We start from the raw sequence: 16,752 nt of genomic DNA, 5'->3' as shown, positions 1-16,752 counted from the left end.
AGCACTGGCTCTGGAGGAGCCCTGGAGAGCTGAGGGCACATGGCAGCAGGAAGCTGATGGCAGTGCATTGTGCTGCAGGAGCTGGAGCAGCACAGATGGGCTCAGGGACACCTGCCTTCCTGCCCCCAGCAAAAACTGAGTGAAAACACTTCTTATTCTTTAACCCGTGGTTTCACCACAGAAGCAGCTGGTGAGCAGCCCCTCCAGCTGCAGGGCTTGGGGCTCTGTGCCTGGGAGAGTCACAGCCCCCCACACCGACTGCTGAGCCTGCCCCATGCTCAGGGCCCACGGCCATGGGACCATGGAGCAGATGGGTGCAGAGCACATTCCTGGTGCTCCCAGCTTCCCTCTGCTGAGAAGCCTCACACCGAGGCACATGGTGTTGTGGCTGCGATTTGGCATTTAGCCATGTCAGGAATGACAGAGCCCAGTTCCCTTCTCCTTACCATCATGGACCTCTCCAGCTCCACTTCTTGCAGCAGCTCTGCAAACTCCTTGAAGGACTCGGCTGTAAGAAAAGAAGAGGCTGGTCAGTGGAGCTGGGATGTGGCACTGGAGCGTGTGACACATGTCAGGACACCCCAATGAGGCTGCACCCCCAGCATGGCTGTCTAAAGGCTGGCAAAAAAAAACAAGAAGAGGTGTCTCCTTTTGGCAGAAACTGCGTGAGGCAATGCCAGGTGCAGGCTGGCCTTAAGGGGTATTTATTTATGCAAGGCAGAGGAGGATCTCCTACCCAGGCAATGAAGGAGTGAAGGCCCTGGGAAAGTAAGCGGATGTTAATTAGCTTTTATCAGGAATTGTGTTACAGAGATGGCAATACAGGTGGCAGAGAAGGGGCAAATGCAGGGAAAGGGCAGAGAGGGGGAACGGGAGCTGCCATCCCCAGGCCCTGCCACTTTGGGCAGGACAGAGGTGCCTGGACTGCCTGGACAGCTGCCAGCAGCACCAGCATGGGCCTGGCACCTCTGTCCCAGGAAAAGCTGCAGGTGTTTGCCAGGACCAGGACAAGTGTGTCAAATGAAAATGGCCTGGAATGACAAAGATCACATGCAGCACCAGGAGGCACAAAGTCCAGTGCAGGAGGAAAGGCAGCAGGTGTAGACATGGTCACAGACACTGACACCACTCCCCAAAATATGTGAAACGTAGAGATTTCATTGATAAGCAGTTGGAGTCCAGCTACAACAAAAATAGCACGACACCTTTCCTTTAACAAACTGAACTAAGAATAATTTAGCCTGGGGAAATAAAAGACTAGGTGGGAGCAGCTGACCCCACACCAAGGGGGAACATACAGCCCCTCTCCCTGCCCATCGAAGGAGAACTTGGGAAGGGGCTGAGTTTGTCCCAGGGGAGGAAACCTCTCAGCAGCAGAGCAGTGACAGTGCCAAGCCAAACTCCCATCCCTCTGGGCTGCAAGGCAAGGCTGGGCAAACACCTTCCCATGCAGGTAGTGTGGCTGTGTGCTGGATGCCTGGGGGAACAACCTGATCACCCCAGTGTGCCTGGGAACTACCTGGGAGTTACCTGGGAAAGCTTCCCACAGATCCAGCCTGCTCAGCACAGCATGGGACAGGTCTGGTGGGTCTCAGGCTCCCTCTTGCCCTGGTGGAACATCCCAGAGTGGCTCTGTCAGACCCCAGAGCTCTGCATTCAGACTGCTCGGCTGGACAGAGCAGGGCTGCACACGAGGGGGCACAGCAGGTGTACAGCAGTGCAGGCACTGGATTAGCTTGTCCCACAGGTCAGAGACAGGGAGTTCTTGTGCTCCCTGTGCAAGCAGAGAGCCCTCTCCCCTCGTACACAGCAGTACCTTGGGAGAGGTACCTGTCCTAAAATCCAGTGTAAGGATTCATTCTGCAGCTGCTGAGACACACAGAAGGGAACAACTGCAGCCTCGTGACATGGGCACAACAGACCTTCCTGCTGAGTCAGGAGCTTCTGAGCTCTCCTCCAGTGAGGGCTCCAGCACCCAGCAATGCAATGGCCCTACTGCTCATGGTGCTCACACCCAGAGCCATCCGTGGCTGTCACTGTGGCTCCCCAGGATGATGGAGTGCATGGACACCGGGGGCCTGAGCCAGGAAAAGAATTATCACAGGGAGAAAGAATCCAGTCCCAAACTTACAGGGAATATGGCAGTGCATAAAATGTTCCCTAGTTTTTTCCCTTTGCTCTACAGGAAAAGCCCAGGAACATGTTTCCTGGCTCCAGTCACAGAACAGCCCACTGAATTTGACCCTGCACCACACACAAGGCTCACATCCTGCTGCCAGCCCATGCAGGGCAGTGTGGAGCAGGGAGGCCACCAGCAGCCACAGCCTGCCCAGCCACACCTGGGAACTGGCACCTGGAAACACCAGAAGCATTCCAGGAAGGTCCTTACAGCCAGAGGATTCCATGTTCCCATGTCTGGGAGGGAAGAACATGCCACCCCATTTCACTGCCCCCTTCATCTCTGCGGGAGCTGCTGATTTGGGTCCCATGAGGTGACAGTGGAGGAGCTGCAGGAGGGAGCACAGGAGGGGCTGCAGCTGTGGGGTAACACCTTTCACCTCCCCAGGGGAAAGTGCTGCTCACGACAGACAACATCCACCCAGTGTCCTGACTGCCACCTGCAGTGTCCCCGCTGCCACCCGCTCGGGTGCCAGGCTGCTCTGTGCCCACACAACGAGAGAGCAGTGTGACTTAAGCTCTATTTACAACCCAAACACGTTCTCTTGCAGCGCATAAGAAGTGCCTGTAAGTGTTCTGCCTCACTCCCATATCCTGCACATCAAATGAGCTCTGCACTCCCACGCAGATCCCTGGCACCCTGGCAGATGGAAGCTGCTACGGAGACGTCAACGCCCCACTGCTGTGTCAGGAATAAGGAAGCCTCAACCCCTTCAGGCACACCAGGGCCTGGGTGGGAGGAGGAACACAGCCCAGGCTTCTTCACAGGGAAGCTGGGACCTCTTCTTGAAAAAGCAAAACAAATACTCCCCAGCAAAACTGAAGGGAAACACACTCCTTTCCCCACGATGGGTTTTACATCTGCTCTCTTGCTCTCCCTCATCCCACACTCCCTTTATTCAACCTCTGTCATTCCCAGCAGCCTTTCTTGGTTGTTGGAGCTTTGTTTCTTCCAGCCAAGAGGAGGGACACTCCTTTCCTTGCATGGCTGTTTGCCTCAGACTCCTCAGCTCCCAGGAGGGGCATTTACATGGCAGAGTTCTCCCCTCCCTGACCCACATGTGTTTGGAAGCTCAGCACCTCTGCTGCCATTAGATTTGGAGGCTGACTCATTTCCAGCGGGTTTCACCCAGAGACTTTCCATAAAGGAAGCAAGCTTTGGAGGGGCAGCCTGCAGTCTGCTTCACGTGGCTTTAAATACAACAGCCCAAGGAATAGGCTCTACTTCCTTCCCCTTCTGACAGTGGCTGAGACCTGACACCAGCAATGTCACACTGCTGCCACTCTCCAACCGCTGCCTGACAAAAGCTGGTTTTCTTTTTTTCCCCTATGTGCAGCCCTCGGGAACAGCCTGGAAAAGATCCCATGCCTTGTGTCCCAGCCCATGAATGCCCTGTGCTCCTGCCTGGAGCATGCCCTGTGAGCCTATGGGCAGCCCCAGCTCCTCAGCCCAGGCAGGTGGCCCAGGTGTTTTGTCTGATGGGGCAGGGTCAGAACCTCGGGGGCTGAGGATGTACTGTTGTCCCTCCTGCAGCCCCCTGTCACCCCCACAGGGTCCACTCACATTGCTAAGCCAAGAGCAGATTTGTGTGAAACGTGCAGGGTTTGGGGAATTAAGCCCCCCTGGGCTGTGGATGCTGAGTGACTCCCAGAGCTGTGCTGGGGGAGGGCAGGGATGTAACACAGCTCCAGAATCACTAATCCCCAAGCAGATGTGCAGGGAGCAGCCCTGCAAGGCTGCCCAGGGCACAGATGGCCATTGTTTTCCATTTGAGACATATCCAGCAACACTTTTTCCCAGCAGTTTGCAGCCTGTGCCTTTGCAGGGCAGCGTGGGGCAGTTTGTTCCTGCAAGGCCTTTCACAGAATCACAGAATCACAGCATAATGAGGTTGGAAGAGACCTCTAAGATCATCAAGTCCAACCTATGCCCTAACACCTCTACTAGATTATAGCACCAAGTGCCATGCCCAGCCTTTTTTTAAACACATCCAGAGATGGTGATTCTACCACCTCCCTGGGAAGACAATTCCAGTACTTTATTATTCTTTTGGTGAAATGTTTTTCCTAGTATCCAACCTTTCCAGCACAGCGAAGGCAGCTCTGGGAGCAGCACCCAGAGCTGGGCTCCACTGCAGCTCTGGGAAGAGGGGCTGGCTGGGAGGTCAGCACCACGCCGCCTCCTCCCCAGCACCTGGCAGCATGGAGCAGGCCCGGAGCCATGGAAAACCTCTGCAAATTATCTGCTGAATTGGGAATGTGAAACTTGACCCGTGACTGTTCAACTTCATAAAATAAGCTGTGGAAGAGCTGCCTGGAACCCAGCTCCTGAGGCTGCTTAAAAACCATCAGGCAGGCTAATTCCTAGAGAGGGAGACTGTTCCAATTACTGGAAGTGAAGTCAGCTTCAAAAAGCAGAGAACTCACCAATATTGATCTCATCATCCGTTAGTGTGTCACCAATGAAGTCGAACTGGAAGGACTGCAGAGTCTGGGAGAACTTCTGCACTGCTGAGGAGTATCCTGGAAAAGGACAGGGCAATCAGTTGTGGGTTTCTGCAATTCTTCTAGAGGCTGCATGTCCTAGGAATTTATTCTGAATGGAAAAAGACCATAGTAATGTAGTTACGAAAATCCATAGGCACTGGGAATTTCAGCACTGCAGAAAATGCTGTAGCATTAATAACCCTCAGAGGCTGCAGAGAGCACTGGATTTGGGTTTTTTCTCTCTCTGAAAAAGCCTCTACAGCACTAATGGATGCACCACACGGTACAACAACTGATCAATGGCCTTGTGTCCAGCCACAGACAGGAAGGGACACTGACACACTTCCCTGCAGGAAAACATTCAGGAGATACTCCAGGGCTCTGTGTGCACCAGCACAGCTCCTTGGAGCTCAGGGGCTGTCAGAAAGGCTGGCCACTGTTCACAGGAATTGCTTCATAATACGGGAGAAAAATCTGTAGAGTCAGAAAATAAATGTGAGGGAAAAGGCAGGACTAAAAATAACTGTCCCTGTGTGGGGTCACGGGCACAGACAGGCCCTGAGGGAAGGACAGTGCCACAGAGCACACAGCTGAGCCAGGGGCTCAGCTGGGCTTGCCTGGGCACCCACAGATGGCCCTGGGACCTGCTGCTCCCGCTGGTGGGGAACAGTCTGGGCTGGAAGCAAAGAAATTGCCTGATGTTTCCTGTGGCTCAGTCCAAATTATTTTTGGACCTTCCAGAGTCGTTTCTGGCCCAAAGGATGCTTTGTGTCCTTGCACCCTGTGTGGCTGCAGGACGTGTCTGGATGGCGTCTGCTGGCATTGGCAGAGGGGCCCTGGGACGTGACAGTGACACCACTGCAGAGCCTGATCCAGGGCCAGCACACTCACTGGATTGACCTGCACAAAACTACAACAGTTCCTGAGATACAAACAGAGGGAGGCTGCACTTGCCTGACCTCAGAGAGTAGGATGTAGGCAACAAAAAGAAAAGCAAAGGAATGTTAGACTCTGATTTCCATTGCTACTTTCCCCAATTTGGGACTCCAGCTATGGGCTGTCCCAGGCTGGACTCCTTTGTGGTGGTGCAGAGATGGCACTTTCAGAAATGAATGAGTGGGGAAGATGTGATGGCACAGACCCTATGGGCAACCAGCTCCCACCACTGCTTAGCCAAACCAGCACCATGATTGTTGTATACAGGAACTTGGTGTACATGGCTGGGTTTTTTTGATTGAAAATAAAACTTACTACTGTGGTGGCAATCATGGAACGTTCTGAAATGCTGCTGTGAAGGGGAGAGAAAAATTGAATGTTGGGGAAAAGAAATCAAGTGTGGGGTACTGGCAGGTTCTCAGACTATCCTGTTTTCCCGTCCCCAGGTCAGGAGCTCCTGACCCTCCCCAAGGTCCCTGGGCAGGCAGGGGTGGATGCACTGCTGGGTCCCCACTGCAGGCTCAGAGTGCAGTCCCTGCTCCTCCCTGAAAAGCCTTGTTCAGCAGCTCCCTCCGATGGGTCAAACCTTTGCTCCTGAATGGGCAGATTCAGGCCTGAATGTCGCTATTTAGCCCCAGCTGCCAGGGGCTGGAGCACGTAAATGGGTGAACTCTCGCACAGAACGATGTCATTGATTTGATGGAAAACCTCGGCAAATAATTCCCCCTCAGTCCCCCAGTGCTCGCTCAGGCCAGGCCGGAGGCTCATTCAGCCCTGGCTCAGGGGAATCTTTGTTCATCCCCTGCATGTCCCCGTCACCATCACCGTCCCTGACGCTGCTGTGGCCCCATCCAGCCCCTCCCCTGCTGCTGGTCGCAGGTGATTTTCAATCCCTCCCTGCAAACACCCCTCCCAGCCCAGTCCTTGAGCCCCTCTGAAAGCAGCAGCACCCCCAGCCAGCATCCATCTCTCTGTCTGTCTGTCTGTCCCCACCATGGGAGCTGGCTGGGGGCAGGTGACAAGGCACCACAGCTCCAGTGTACCTGTGAGCTGGGAGCACGCAGCACACGCAGGTCCCATGGGTGGTACCTGGCAGGGACAGAGGGTCTTTGTGTGCCATGTGTCCCTGTCAGCCCAGGGGAGAAGGAGGGAGAGAGGGAGGGGAGTGAGAGCCTGCACCACACGTGCTTGGCGGGCTCTGGAGGAGCTCTTGATGGAAACCAGGCTTCTCCAGACCAACACAGCTCGACTCCCACACGTAGCGAGCCTTGGCTGAACATCAGCTCCTGACAGAGCTCCTGTGTGCATGCACAGGACAGCATCGCTGCTGCTGCGCTGCTGCCACAGCCCTGGGGTGTGACAGGGACACAGAACGGGGATCACTGACTGCTGGCACTGTGGGACACTCTGGGGTGTGACAGGGACACAGCATGGGGATCACTGACTGCTGGCACTGTGGGACACTCTGGGGTGTGACAGGGACACAGCACAGGGATCACTGACTGCTGGCACTGTGGGACACTCTGGGCTGTGACAGGGACACAGCATGGGGATCACTGACTGCTGGCACTGTGGGACACTCTGGGGTGTGACAGGGACACAGCACGGGGATCAGTGACTGCTGGCACTGTGGGACACTGGGGTGTGACAGTGTGACAGGGACACAGCACGGGGATCACTGACTGCTGGCACTGTGGGACACTCTGGGGTGTGACAGGGACACAGCACGGGGATCAGTGACTGCTGGCACTGTGGGACACTGGGGTGTGACAGTGTGACAGGGACACAGCACGGGGATCACTGACTGCTGGCACTGTGGGACACTGGGGTGTGACAGGGACACAGCACGGGGATCACTGACTGCTGGCACTGTGGGACACTCTGGGGTGTGACAGGGACACAGCACAGGGATCAGTGACTGCTGGCACTGTGGGACACTCTGGGGTGTGACAGGGACACAGCATGGGGATCAGTGACTGCTGGCACTGTGGGACACTCTGGGGTGTGACAGGGACACAGCACGGGGATCAGTGACTGCTGGCACTGTGGGACACTCTGGGGTGTGACAGGGACACAGCTGATTGACCATTGGCACCGTGGGAACAGAGGATGTCCCCACTCGGGGGCTGTGTCCCCGCAGGGCCCAGCACCAGGCCCTGAGGCAGAGAATTGGTGTCAGTGCTCAGAGACACTCAGTGGAATGTTGCCCCTTCCCTCGGTGGCCCCCAAATGGCAGCGGTGACAGCGGTGACACCCCATCAGGCAGGGCAGGGGGGCTGGGGAGAAAGGGATAAGCCATGGCCACAGGAAAGAGGCTTGACCACAGGAAGCAGCCAGCAGGAAAAGATGTGCTGTGGAAAAACGAGGCTCCATCCCACGCTGGGAGAGATAAGTCTGTATTCTCCCTTGTTTTAAGTGTCGGAAATGTTTTCCGCCCCGATACAAACACTCGGTTGCCAAAGGCTGCTGCTCTGCACCCCCAGAGCCTGGCAGGAGGGAGAGGCAGCTGCAGGGCCTGTCCTGCTCCCCCAGCACCAGGACCCAAGGATCAAGGAACAGTGCCATGCTCCAAGCTGGAATATCCCTGCGAACAGCACACCGAGGCTCAGCACTACCCCAAGGACCCTGCCTGCTCAGCCTGTCTCCATGGAAACACACCAAAATGAATTTGATCAGGAGTCCTGAAGGGCTTCTCTCCCTTCCAGCATCAGGAAGCAATGCCAAATTTCACCATTTGTGGTTACAATAATTTAGTAGTCAAAACGAAGCTCCATCCCCGCCCAGAGCTGCCCCAGCCAGGCTGCAGGGCAGGAGCGGGGAGCAGCAGTGCCAGGCGTGCCAGCCTCAGGAGGCACACAGAGAACTCAGGGCTGAATTTATGTGTAGATAAACACACCTTCAGAACCAGCAGCTCTGGAAAGACGTGCCTCACACCTTGCTCAGTGAGGACCTACGATTTTCATTTTAACCTTTGACAGCAACCACAGGTAACCAAAAACCACAAACATAGAAGTGCTGCTACCGCTGCAAAAGCCACAGGTCTCTGACAAAACTCTGCTTTTTCCTCCAGTGCTTAGAATTTAAACCAGAAGGAAACCATCACCACAGAAGAGAACCACGGGGGAACAGGGTGAGCAGACACAGCCAGAGAATGGGGCACGGAGGTGCTGCTCGAGGGTCTGCAATGCTCCAGGTGTCACAGGTGCACATCCTTAATTGGCTTCACTAATTGCAACCCAAAGGTCACAGTCTGTGTGACTGCAATGGTGCTCTGTTCCCGAGAGAGGAAACCGTGCCCCTGAGCACACAGAAACAGAAGTGGCTGTGACAACCAAGCGGTGACAGCTATGGGGACCAGCAGGATCTGAGCCAGGACAGGAGGGCCCTGCCTGGGCTGCCTCATTTCACACCACAGGGACACAATGGGACATCGGGTGTTACACAGGTGCAAAAACCAGCCTGATTTTTAGAAATAAACACTTTGAAAACCAACAGAACATCCCCAAGTGTGCAGGAGAGTAGGTGCGGAAGGTACACATCACTTTGGCCAGAGTCAGGCTGCCAGTACCCTCACCCCCGTTATCCACACCCAAACAGCCCTTGTTTACATGACACTCTGGCTCTGCAGCAGCTGGTACACACAGCACCACCCTGCTTCTTCCTAGGAAACAGCCAGGTGGGAATTGCTGCTGCTCCAGAAGCTAAGGGGCAGAGCAAGCAGTGGGTTCAGCAGCCCTTTGGCTAATCCCCATCACACGCTGCTCCCAGGGAGCAAATTAAAGAGGGAAAAACAAAATAGAAACACCGCCCCTCGACCTCATCATCTTTGCAATCATTGGCCAGTGACACTTCCAGTGCAAAGGCAATCCTGAGTTTAATCTGATCCAGCTGAAGGCATGAATAGCTGAGCAGTGATGGGGCTGCAGCATCCCTGCCCTGTTCCTGGGAAGGGACATGATGTCCCAGCCCACCACGGAAGGTGGGAAGTGATTTTCACTGGTCCCCCTGCCTGTATCTACACATGGGCAGCTCGGGGAAGTGCAGCCAGCAGAGATTTCCATGGGGGAAAAGCAATTCTTGAGGTTCTGCATCTGCCCGACCCACAGATTGCAGTGCCAGAGCAACTCAGCCACAGTTTCAGCAACCCATGAATAAAACCCATAAGGAATCAACAGGAAAACACAGCCCAGGTTTGATTGTGGCAGTGCAAATAAACAGAGCAAAGCTAAGCAGGAGCTCCATCTTTGCATTTTGCTTTGTTCTTCTCCGGCTTGAAAACAGAACTATCAAAGCTGGCCACACACTTTCCATTCAAATAAGCAAACAAAAGACAACAAAAGTTCACTCTGCCCTTAAAAAAGGCATTTTAAGACATAGAGATTGTCAGGTTGGGATCTTAACCCTGGAAATCCACTTTTGTCAGGAAAACGTTGCAAGACCCTGACCCACAGCAGCTGAGGACACACCTACATTTCCTACCAATGGTCCCTATGGATGATTTTCTCCTCCCTGGTGGAGAACTGTGCACAACATTCAGCATGAGAAATTCCACTTTTCCCAGCATGCAGAGAGAGAGCTGTGATTCCTAGGGGGAAAATAATGTCCCCATTGTTACCAACTCCGGCCAAAGAATTCCCCAGGGAGTTGCATCACTAAGGACATGGAGCTGATCACCACCACCACCCTGAGGAGGAGGTTCTGGACACAGTACCCCACCCAGTGCTTCCTGGGAATTCTCTGTCCTTGCAGCAGAGTTTTAGGAGACAGCACACAAAGTGGCCAAGGGGTCAGACTCTGCTCCAAGGTGTTGGATTTACACCATGTGTACTACCTGCATGAAGTCCCCAGTCTCTGTCCCACAAAAATACCTCAGCCTGGAAAGCCATGAGCTCCCTCTGATGAGCCCAGATGTGCCATCAGGATCAGGAGGAACGAGCCCTGACTCATGGAACGCTCCCAAATACTCTACAGCTGCTCAAACACAGAAACACGTTAATTTTCTCAGATGAGGATAAAAATGTAACCTTCCAGTTAGCCTTCTAGGTAGACCCAAATCCACACAGGATCCTGCAAGGAATGCAGCCCTGTTGGTGATGCTCACCACGAGGGAATTACAGAGCCCAGGACAGGCAGTGCCTGGCACTGACCCAGGGCGAGCCGTCCGCAAGTGCCCCTGAAGGCTCTGTGGGGACTCAGAAATCCTGACACATTGGACAAAGGCCATTTTTCCCACACTGACACGGGTTTTCCACTTGCCAGGAGTAAGTGGCTAGTATGAACTGCTAAAAATAACTTGCTATATTTAGCTGTGCTTTACAAATCTCTTGTGAAGGAATTTACTGGATGTCTCACACTCTGTCACACATTTACCTCTCCTAATCAGCCCTTCATTGACTGAGTTGTTCATAAGCTGCTGCATCTCTTTCACAACCAGTCCAGCCCAGGCTCCAGGCAGAAGAGGAGGGCTGTGCTCCCAGTAAAAAGACATTTCTCAGTACTTCTCCCTAACCAGTGACTTTTTGCTCTGAAAACTGGTTACCTGCCCTCTGGACCATCACCTCCAATCACACATCCCCCTCCCACTCTCCCCCCACCCTCCACAGTTTCTGTTTCCTGTCCTAAACTTCAATCTTTTATTCTCATTAATTCTTCTCCTTGCCCAGCCAGCCTTGTGGGAAGTGCCCAAACGAGCTTGACAGGCTTATTTTCTTATTTACTATTAAATTAAATACCCAAGGAGCAGACAGCAAGGGTTTACACTCATCATATAATTCTCACGCCTGCTTAATCTCCCTCATTGCCTGAAGGAATCCGGCTCGCCAAACCTGCCATGCTCCAGATGAGCTGGCAAAGGTTACGAGGCTGCACCCTGAAGCTCAAGGCATTAAACACACAGAGGGGCTCTTTCCTGGTGCCTGGAGCACAAGGAGATCACAGGTCTCCTCATCAACAGCTTGGAAGTTTGGCCATGTATCAGCGCAAAACCCCAACCAAAACACAAAGCAACCAAACAAGACTGGAAGGACAATAAAGTTTTGGGGTATATTGGTCTGTTTTGGAGGAAACTGGGAGTGAGTGATGTGGGATACAGCTTCTGGGAGAAGGATGCATTCTCACTCTCTCTTGGATTGAGTTATCCAGCATCTTCTTCCCAAGGCCTCCACAGTGACAGATCCATTGCTCAGGAAGAGAATCGTGCAGCAGAGCCACATTTCAAAGCAAGGACATGGAGCACACCGTTCTCCCAGCGACACTCACTGGCTTGCACTGATTTCCTAGCAAGCAGCACTTCAGGCTGTATGTTTAATATTTTTATAATGGACAGCATGTTGGATTAATTTTTTTAGAAGATTTTTGCTGCAGCACAGCCTCCTCCCTGGCCCAGCTCAGCCAGAGCACCCCCGCTCTCCCCACAGCAGGAAAATTCCTGCTGGCATCAGCATTTCCCTTAGTGCTCCTCAGGATGAGCCGTGGGTAAAACTGCACTTTGGAAGCCTGAACTTCTCAGAGATTAGTTTTTTCCCCTTTGCCATTTTGCTGGCCTTTCAAATCAACCTTGCAGCCCTGCAAAGCTGGAGGAGTTGCTTCAGCAAAACTGGAAAGAGACACAGGGCAGCCAGCCCAGAACACGTGGCCAACTGAAATGGAAGTTAAGAAAAGATGAGCTGCCTTAAAAATCAGCAAAAGTGGTGAAATGCGCAGTAAGAAATAATGCAACTGTTTTTTAAACAAATGCTCCTGGGGCCGCAGAGGCAGAGAAGAGTCACAAAGGATGAAACACCATCACAGTTCTTTGGTTCACCACAGTTGAAGCCCAACCACGGGGCTGGTGCTGCCACACCTGCGGGAATTTCAGAGCAGCTGGTGTCCCAGTCCGACTGGCAGCACAGCAGGGAATTGCTCAGCACTGCTCTGGAGCGCAATGAACCCGGGCATAGGAGGGACAGCCACAGCTGGGGGACAGTGCCAGCCCTGTGGGCACCATGCTGCTGCTGGAAGTGCTGGCAGCTCCTGGGCTGGGCAGCCAGCGGCTCCCAAACCCCACATGGGAGGCTCCAAGGGCGGCAGCACTCAGCTGCTTTCCTGAGAACTCCCAGCACAGAGGCTGCTGGATGCCTGCCCCTGCAGCAGGGATGGCCAGGTGAGCCCTGGGGATGGCAGCACCGGGGGAGCTGTGGCAGCCAGGTGACACTTTGGGGCTGGAAGCCAAGCAGGCATCCAGCTGGAAGCAGGGTGAGGCTGGCAGGTGGCTCTGGCTGCTGCACCTATGTACACATCTGTTTGCAGCACTGTTCCACAGAAGGCAGTCACCACCTTTGGAATATCAGCCTGGGGACAGCTCCTCGGGCTGGGGAACGAAGGACAGGCTCTTTGAAAAATAAAAATACACAGAGCTGAGCCATGGAAAACAAATGGATTTTGCCCTCCCTTGGGAGGAGTGAGCTGTCAGGGAGGGACAGCTTTCCCAGGGGCATCAGGAGAGTGAGGGCAGAGCTGCAGGAATGCCTGCAGTGCTGCAGGCCTCTGGGAGCAGCCGAGCAGGCTCCTGGCACGGTGCTCTGGCCTGAGCGGCAGGAGAGGGTGTGCTCCAAGATCCATGAAAACAACGGACTCTTATCCGGGGCAGAGCACGAGCAATCCCCACGGAGACGTCCCATGATCTGCAGAGCCCTCACACACGTCTCCCTGAGCCCCCCTTCCCAGGCAGGGCAGGTTCCGACGGGCCAGGGAGCCGTGTTTGCTCCAAGCACCGATGATTTCAGAGTTTTTCCCTTCGATAAGGGCTGGGCAGGGGCCAGCTGAGTCACACAGCACGCCAGGGAGGGATTGCTGCCGGCTCTCCAGCGATCCCAAGTGCTTCGGTGCGCGGGGGTCCAGGCTGGGAGGTGATGCCAGTGCGGACATGGCACATTGGGAGGCTCCTTGGCACCGTCAACCTGCTCGGCACTGGGGCAGCCTGACCTGCAGAGCACACTCGGGGGGCTTGCCAAGAGATACCCCCACTCTGGGCACCTCTGCAAGGACCTGGGGTCTGTGCTTCCACATCAAAGGGTCCCCGATGCTCTGCAAGTCTCCAGTTCATCCTGTGACAGAACAGGAACAGATTGTGTCCCTTGTTCTCCATTCTCACAGCTACAAGGCTTAGTAACATAAATAAATCTATTCCTGTTTTAAACATCCCCAGGATCTTCAAAATCAGACTTGGCTGGAGGAAAAGGCTAAAAAGGAGCGAGATCAGACTGAGAGAGCAACTGACTTCTGGGCTGTATTTATATTTATAGACTTTATCTCAGGCCATTCTGCTGCTCTTATCATCACTTGAAGAACTCATGACCCCACGTTCACCTGCACAGAGAATTCAGTGACAAGAAAGGACACGGGGCCCATGTTTGAATGTTCCCCAGGAGAAAGCAGCCAGCACGGCCTGGGATCACTGCTCCCAGTGAAGCAGCTCAGCCAGTGGCACTGAAGAGGCCGTGAGACCCAACACAGGCCAGTGTGGACAATGCACCATCCCCAGAACAGAAACAGCAGGGTTCCAGAAGCTTTCTCATTCACACGTGTCAGATCCCCAGACAGAAGATTTATTTAATGCTGAGTAAGGAAAAATAACTGCTGCCTCCTGAACTTCTCCAGCAGTTCCAAAGCTGCTGCATTTTGGTGCTCAGTACCTGTAAATAGTGCTGATTGTTCACCAGAGATTTTTTTTCTATGAACCCACAGTTCTCCAAACCTCTGTGTTCCTGCCAGGCAGTGCTGCGCAGCCTCCACAGCAGCACCTGCCCCCTTGGCCCTGGAGAATGGCCCAACCTGGCACTGCAGGCCCTCCCTGCAGCCCAGATCCATGGCTGGGCAGCCAGGGATCAGTGCCAGAGCCACGTTGTGTGGGCAGGAGGATGCAGCGTGGCCAGGATGTGCCACAGGTGTCAGGCTGCACGCTGCAGCAGAACAGAGAGGGCACAGCACTGTCACTCCACAGAGCCAGGCTGGCACCCAGCAGGACAGAAAAGCCTGGGGGCAAGCATGGGATGCCACATCTGTAGTTTCCAGTGTGCCACCAACAGCATTGAGAATAAAATATTCCAACAATACCTCAAGTAAAAAGCCAGAAAAGCTGAGTCTTCATACAGTGACTCACGAGGAAACTCTTAGGTCAGCAGCAGTGCTGCTGGGAGCCGTGGGCTGTGAGACACACAGAACATGGATAACACCCACATCCTCCCAGGGAAGGAGCCAGAAAACACAGCAGAAGATGGATGAAAAGCTCCCTGAATGCCTCATGTGCAGCACAAGAAAAAATATCCTTAAACACATGAAAACGATTTTGCCTCTTCTCCTGGCCCCTTGTGCTGCTGTACGCAGGCAAGTCCTCGGGAAGCATATCTGGGCTGGAAAAAGCCATCACAGAATATTGCACATTGGTTTGTTTAAGCTGTGTCAAGGCTGGTCCAGAGCCCTCCCACCAGCCCCCGAGCTGGCAGGGACTGGGCTGGCTTGCTGCTCTTCCAGCCACCCCTGCCCACATTCCTGCCCTGGGCTTCCTAAAACAAACCAAGGCCTGGGCACACCTGGGAAAGGATGGAGCAGCTGTAACCAGCCTGTGGTTCCCGGGGGGGAGGCTGGGGAGCTCAGGACCTCAGCAGGAAGGGAGCGAGGGACAAGGAGCCAGGCCTGGGGACATCACAGCACGGCCAAACCATCCTGTGCCCAGCCTGGCACCTCAGCCCCCGGCAAAGCAAACCCAACAGCGACAACTGCCCAGCCAAAGAGCTGCTCCAGGGGCAGCCAAAGCCAGCAAACACATCCCCGAGCCCCAGAATGGGGGGTGGGATCTGCTTTGCAGCTGGATCTGGTAGATCCTGTGCTGGCCCCTCGTCTCTCCTGCCTGCACTGAGGATATGGCTCTGGCGCTGGGAGTGAGCTGGCTCTTGGGAGGGTTTTGGGGTTTTTTTCTGCTATTGTGTTTTAGTGTCTGGTTAAAGCATGTCTGGTTTAGATTTGCACCAACTGGGGCCCTAGTCCTGTGCTCAGAGCTCAAAGCCCAGGAGCAGGAGCTGCTTCATCAGCAGCTGTTGCTGCAGAGACCCCTGTGCCCAGCTGTGCTGAGGATGCCTGCAGGGCACAGATGCTCCCAGGGAGAGCTGGGCTCTGGCTATGCTGTGATGCCTTTTGAGACAGAGCTGGGAAGTCAGGAGACAATTCTACAAGTTACCAGCGGTAACTGGTGCCCTTACTGGCTGACATCCACAGCAAGGATGGGGAAGACCAGCAAGGAGCCAACAAGTACAGGAGATCACATTATTGCTGGAGAAGAGTGATGTATTTTCCAGCAGGTCATTCTCCCCCTGCTCCATACTGTCTCATGGCTAAGCTGTCTTTGTGGGACAGGACATTGTCACTGCATTGTCACTCATCCTTTCTAGAGACCTGCAGCCTCTCCTGGTGTGGGATAGACTCTTTCTTCTTCCCCATTTTCTAGAGGAGCTTTAGGGTTGTTTGGACACAGTCCCCAGGATCTGGGTGTAACATACTGCAGGAACAGATTCCATTGTCCCCACAGCCCTCCCACGAACCAGGATATGGGGTTCTGGGGAACTGGGCAGACAGGCCGCTCTGGGTGGCTTCAATCCCATTAAAATAACCTGTTCCAATGCCACACTGCTTCCCACACACCACAGCATTAAACCCCCAGGCACCACATCCAACGACAGCACAGAAACCTGTCCAGAACAGGTCTGCCATGCTGGGGGACACAAGAGTTCCCTGAGGAGACACACCAATTCCCACACACAGTGCTGCGGGACCTGAGGGGATGATGATGATGATGATGATGGTGGGACCTTTCCTGGATGTCCAAGGAACCCCATTCGTGGAGAAAAGCTCACACAGTCCCTACACATTCCTTTGTCACGTCATCCTTCAGGATGAAGTGCTCACAGTACCTGGAGAGGCTGGGAACTGCCAGCAGAGTCCCAGGCGCTCTGCAGAGCTCCACGCTGGACAGAAATCAAGTGCAAACCACAAACACAACATTTGCATGAGAACTCACAGCTCTTTGAGCTTCAAAGCATAATTTTCACCATCACAGCACTTACAGGTACTAATGAGAAAAGCCTCCCTCTGACATTTCTCCAACTCCATTTGATATTT

At 54.1% G+C, this 16,752-nt stretch overlaps 1 protein-coding gene across 3 annotated transcripts in view; it reads right to left on the bottom strand.

Annotated features, from left to right (window-relative positions):
• The window catches only part of OPHN1 (oligophrenin 1), a 50,949-nt gene that overhangs the window by 31,093 nt on the left and 3,104 nt on the right, over positions 1–16,752 (bottom strand). For all 3 annotated transcript variants that reach the window (XM_030272485.4, XM_030272484.4, XM_030272486.4), the window contains exons 2-3: positions 4,606–4,701; positions 447–508 (exon numbers count right to left, since the gene is read on the bottom strand). In XM_030272485.4, the coding sequence (XP_030128345.4) occupies positions 447–508; positions 4,606–4,701 (158 nt within the window). The remainder of the gene's footprint in view (positions 1–446; positions 509–4,605; positions 4,702–16,752) is intronic.

This window comes from Taeniopygia guttata, chromosome 4A (genome assembly GCF_048771995.1).
Source record: "Taeniopygia guttata chromosome 4A, bTaeGut7.mat, whole genome shotgun sequence".
In the NCBI taxonomy this organism is placed as follows: domain Eukaryota; kingdom Metazoa; phylum Chordata; class Aves; order Passeriformes; family Estrildidae; genus Taeniopygia; species Taeniopygia guttata.
The sequence above is the reverse complement of the archived record's forward strand: the minus strand, read 5'-3'. Positions and strand labels throughout refer to the sequence as shown.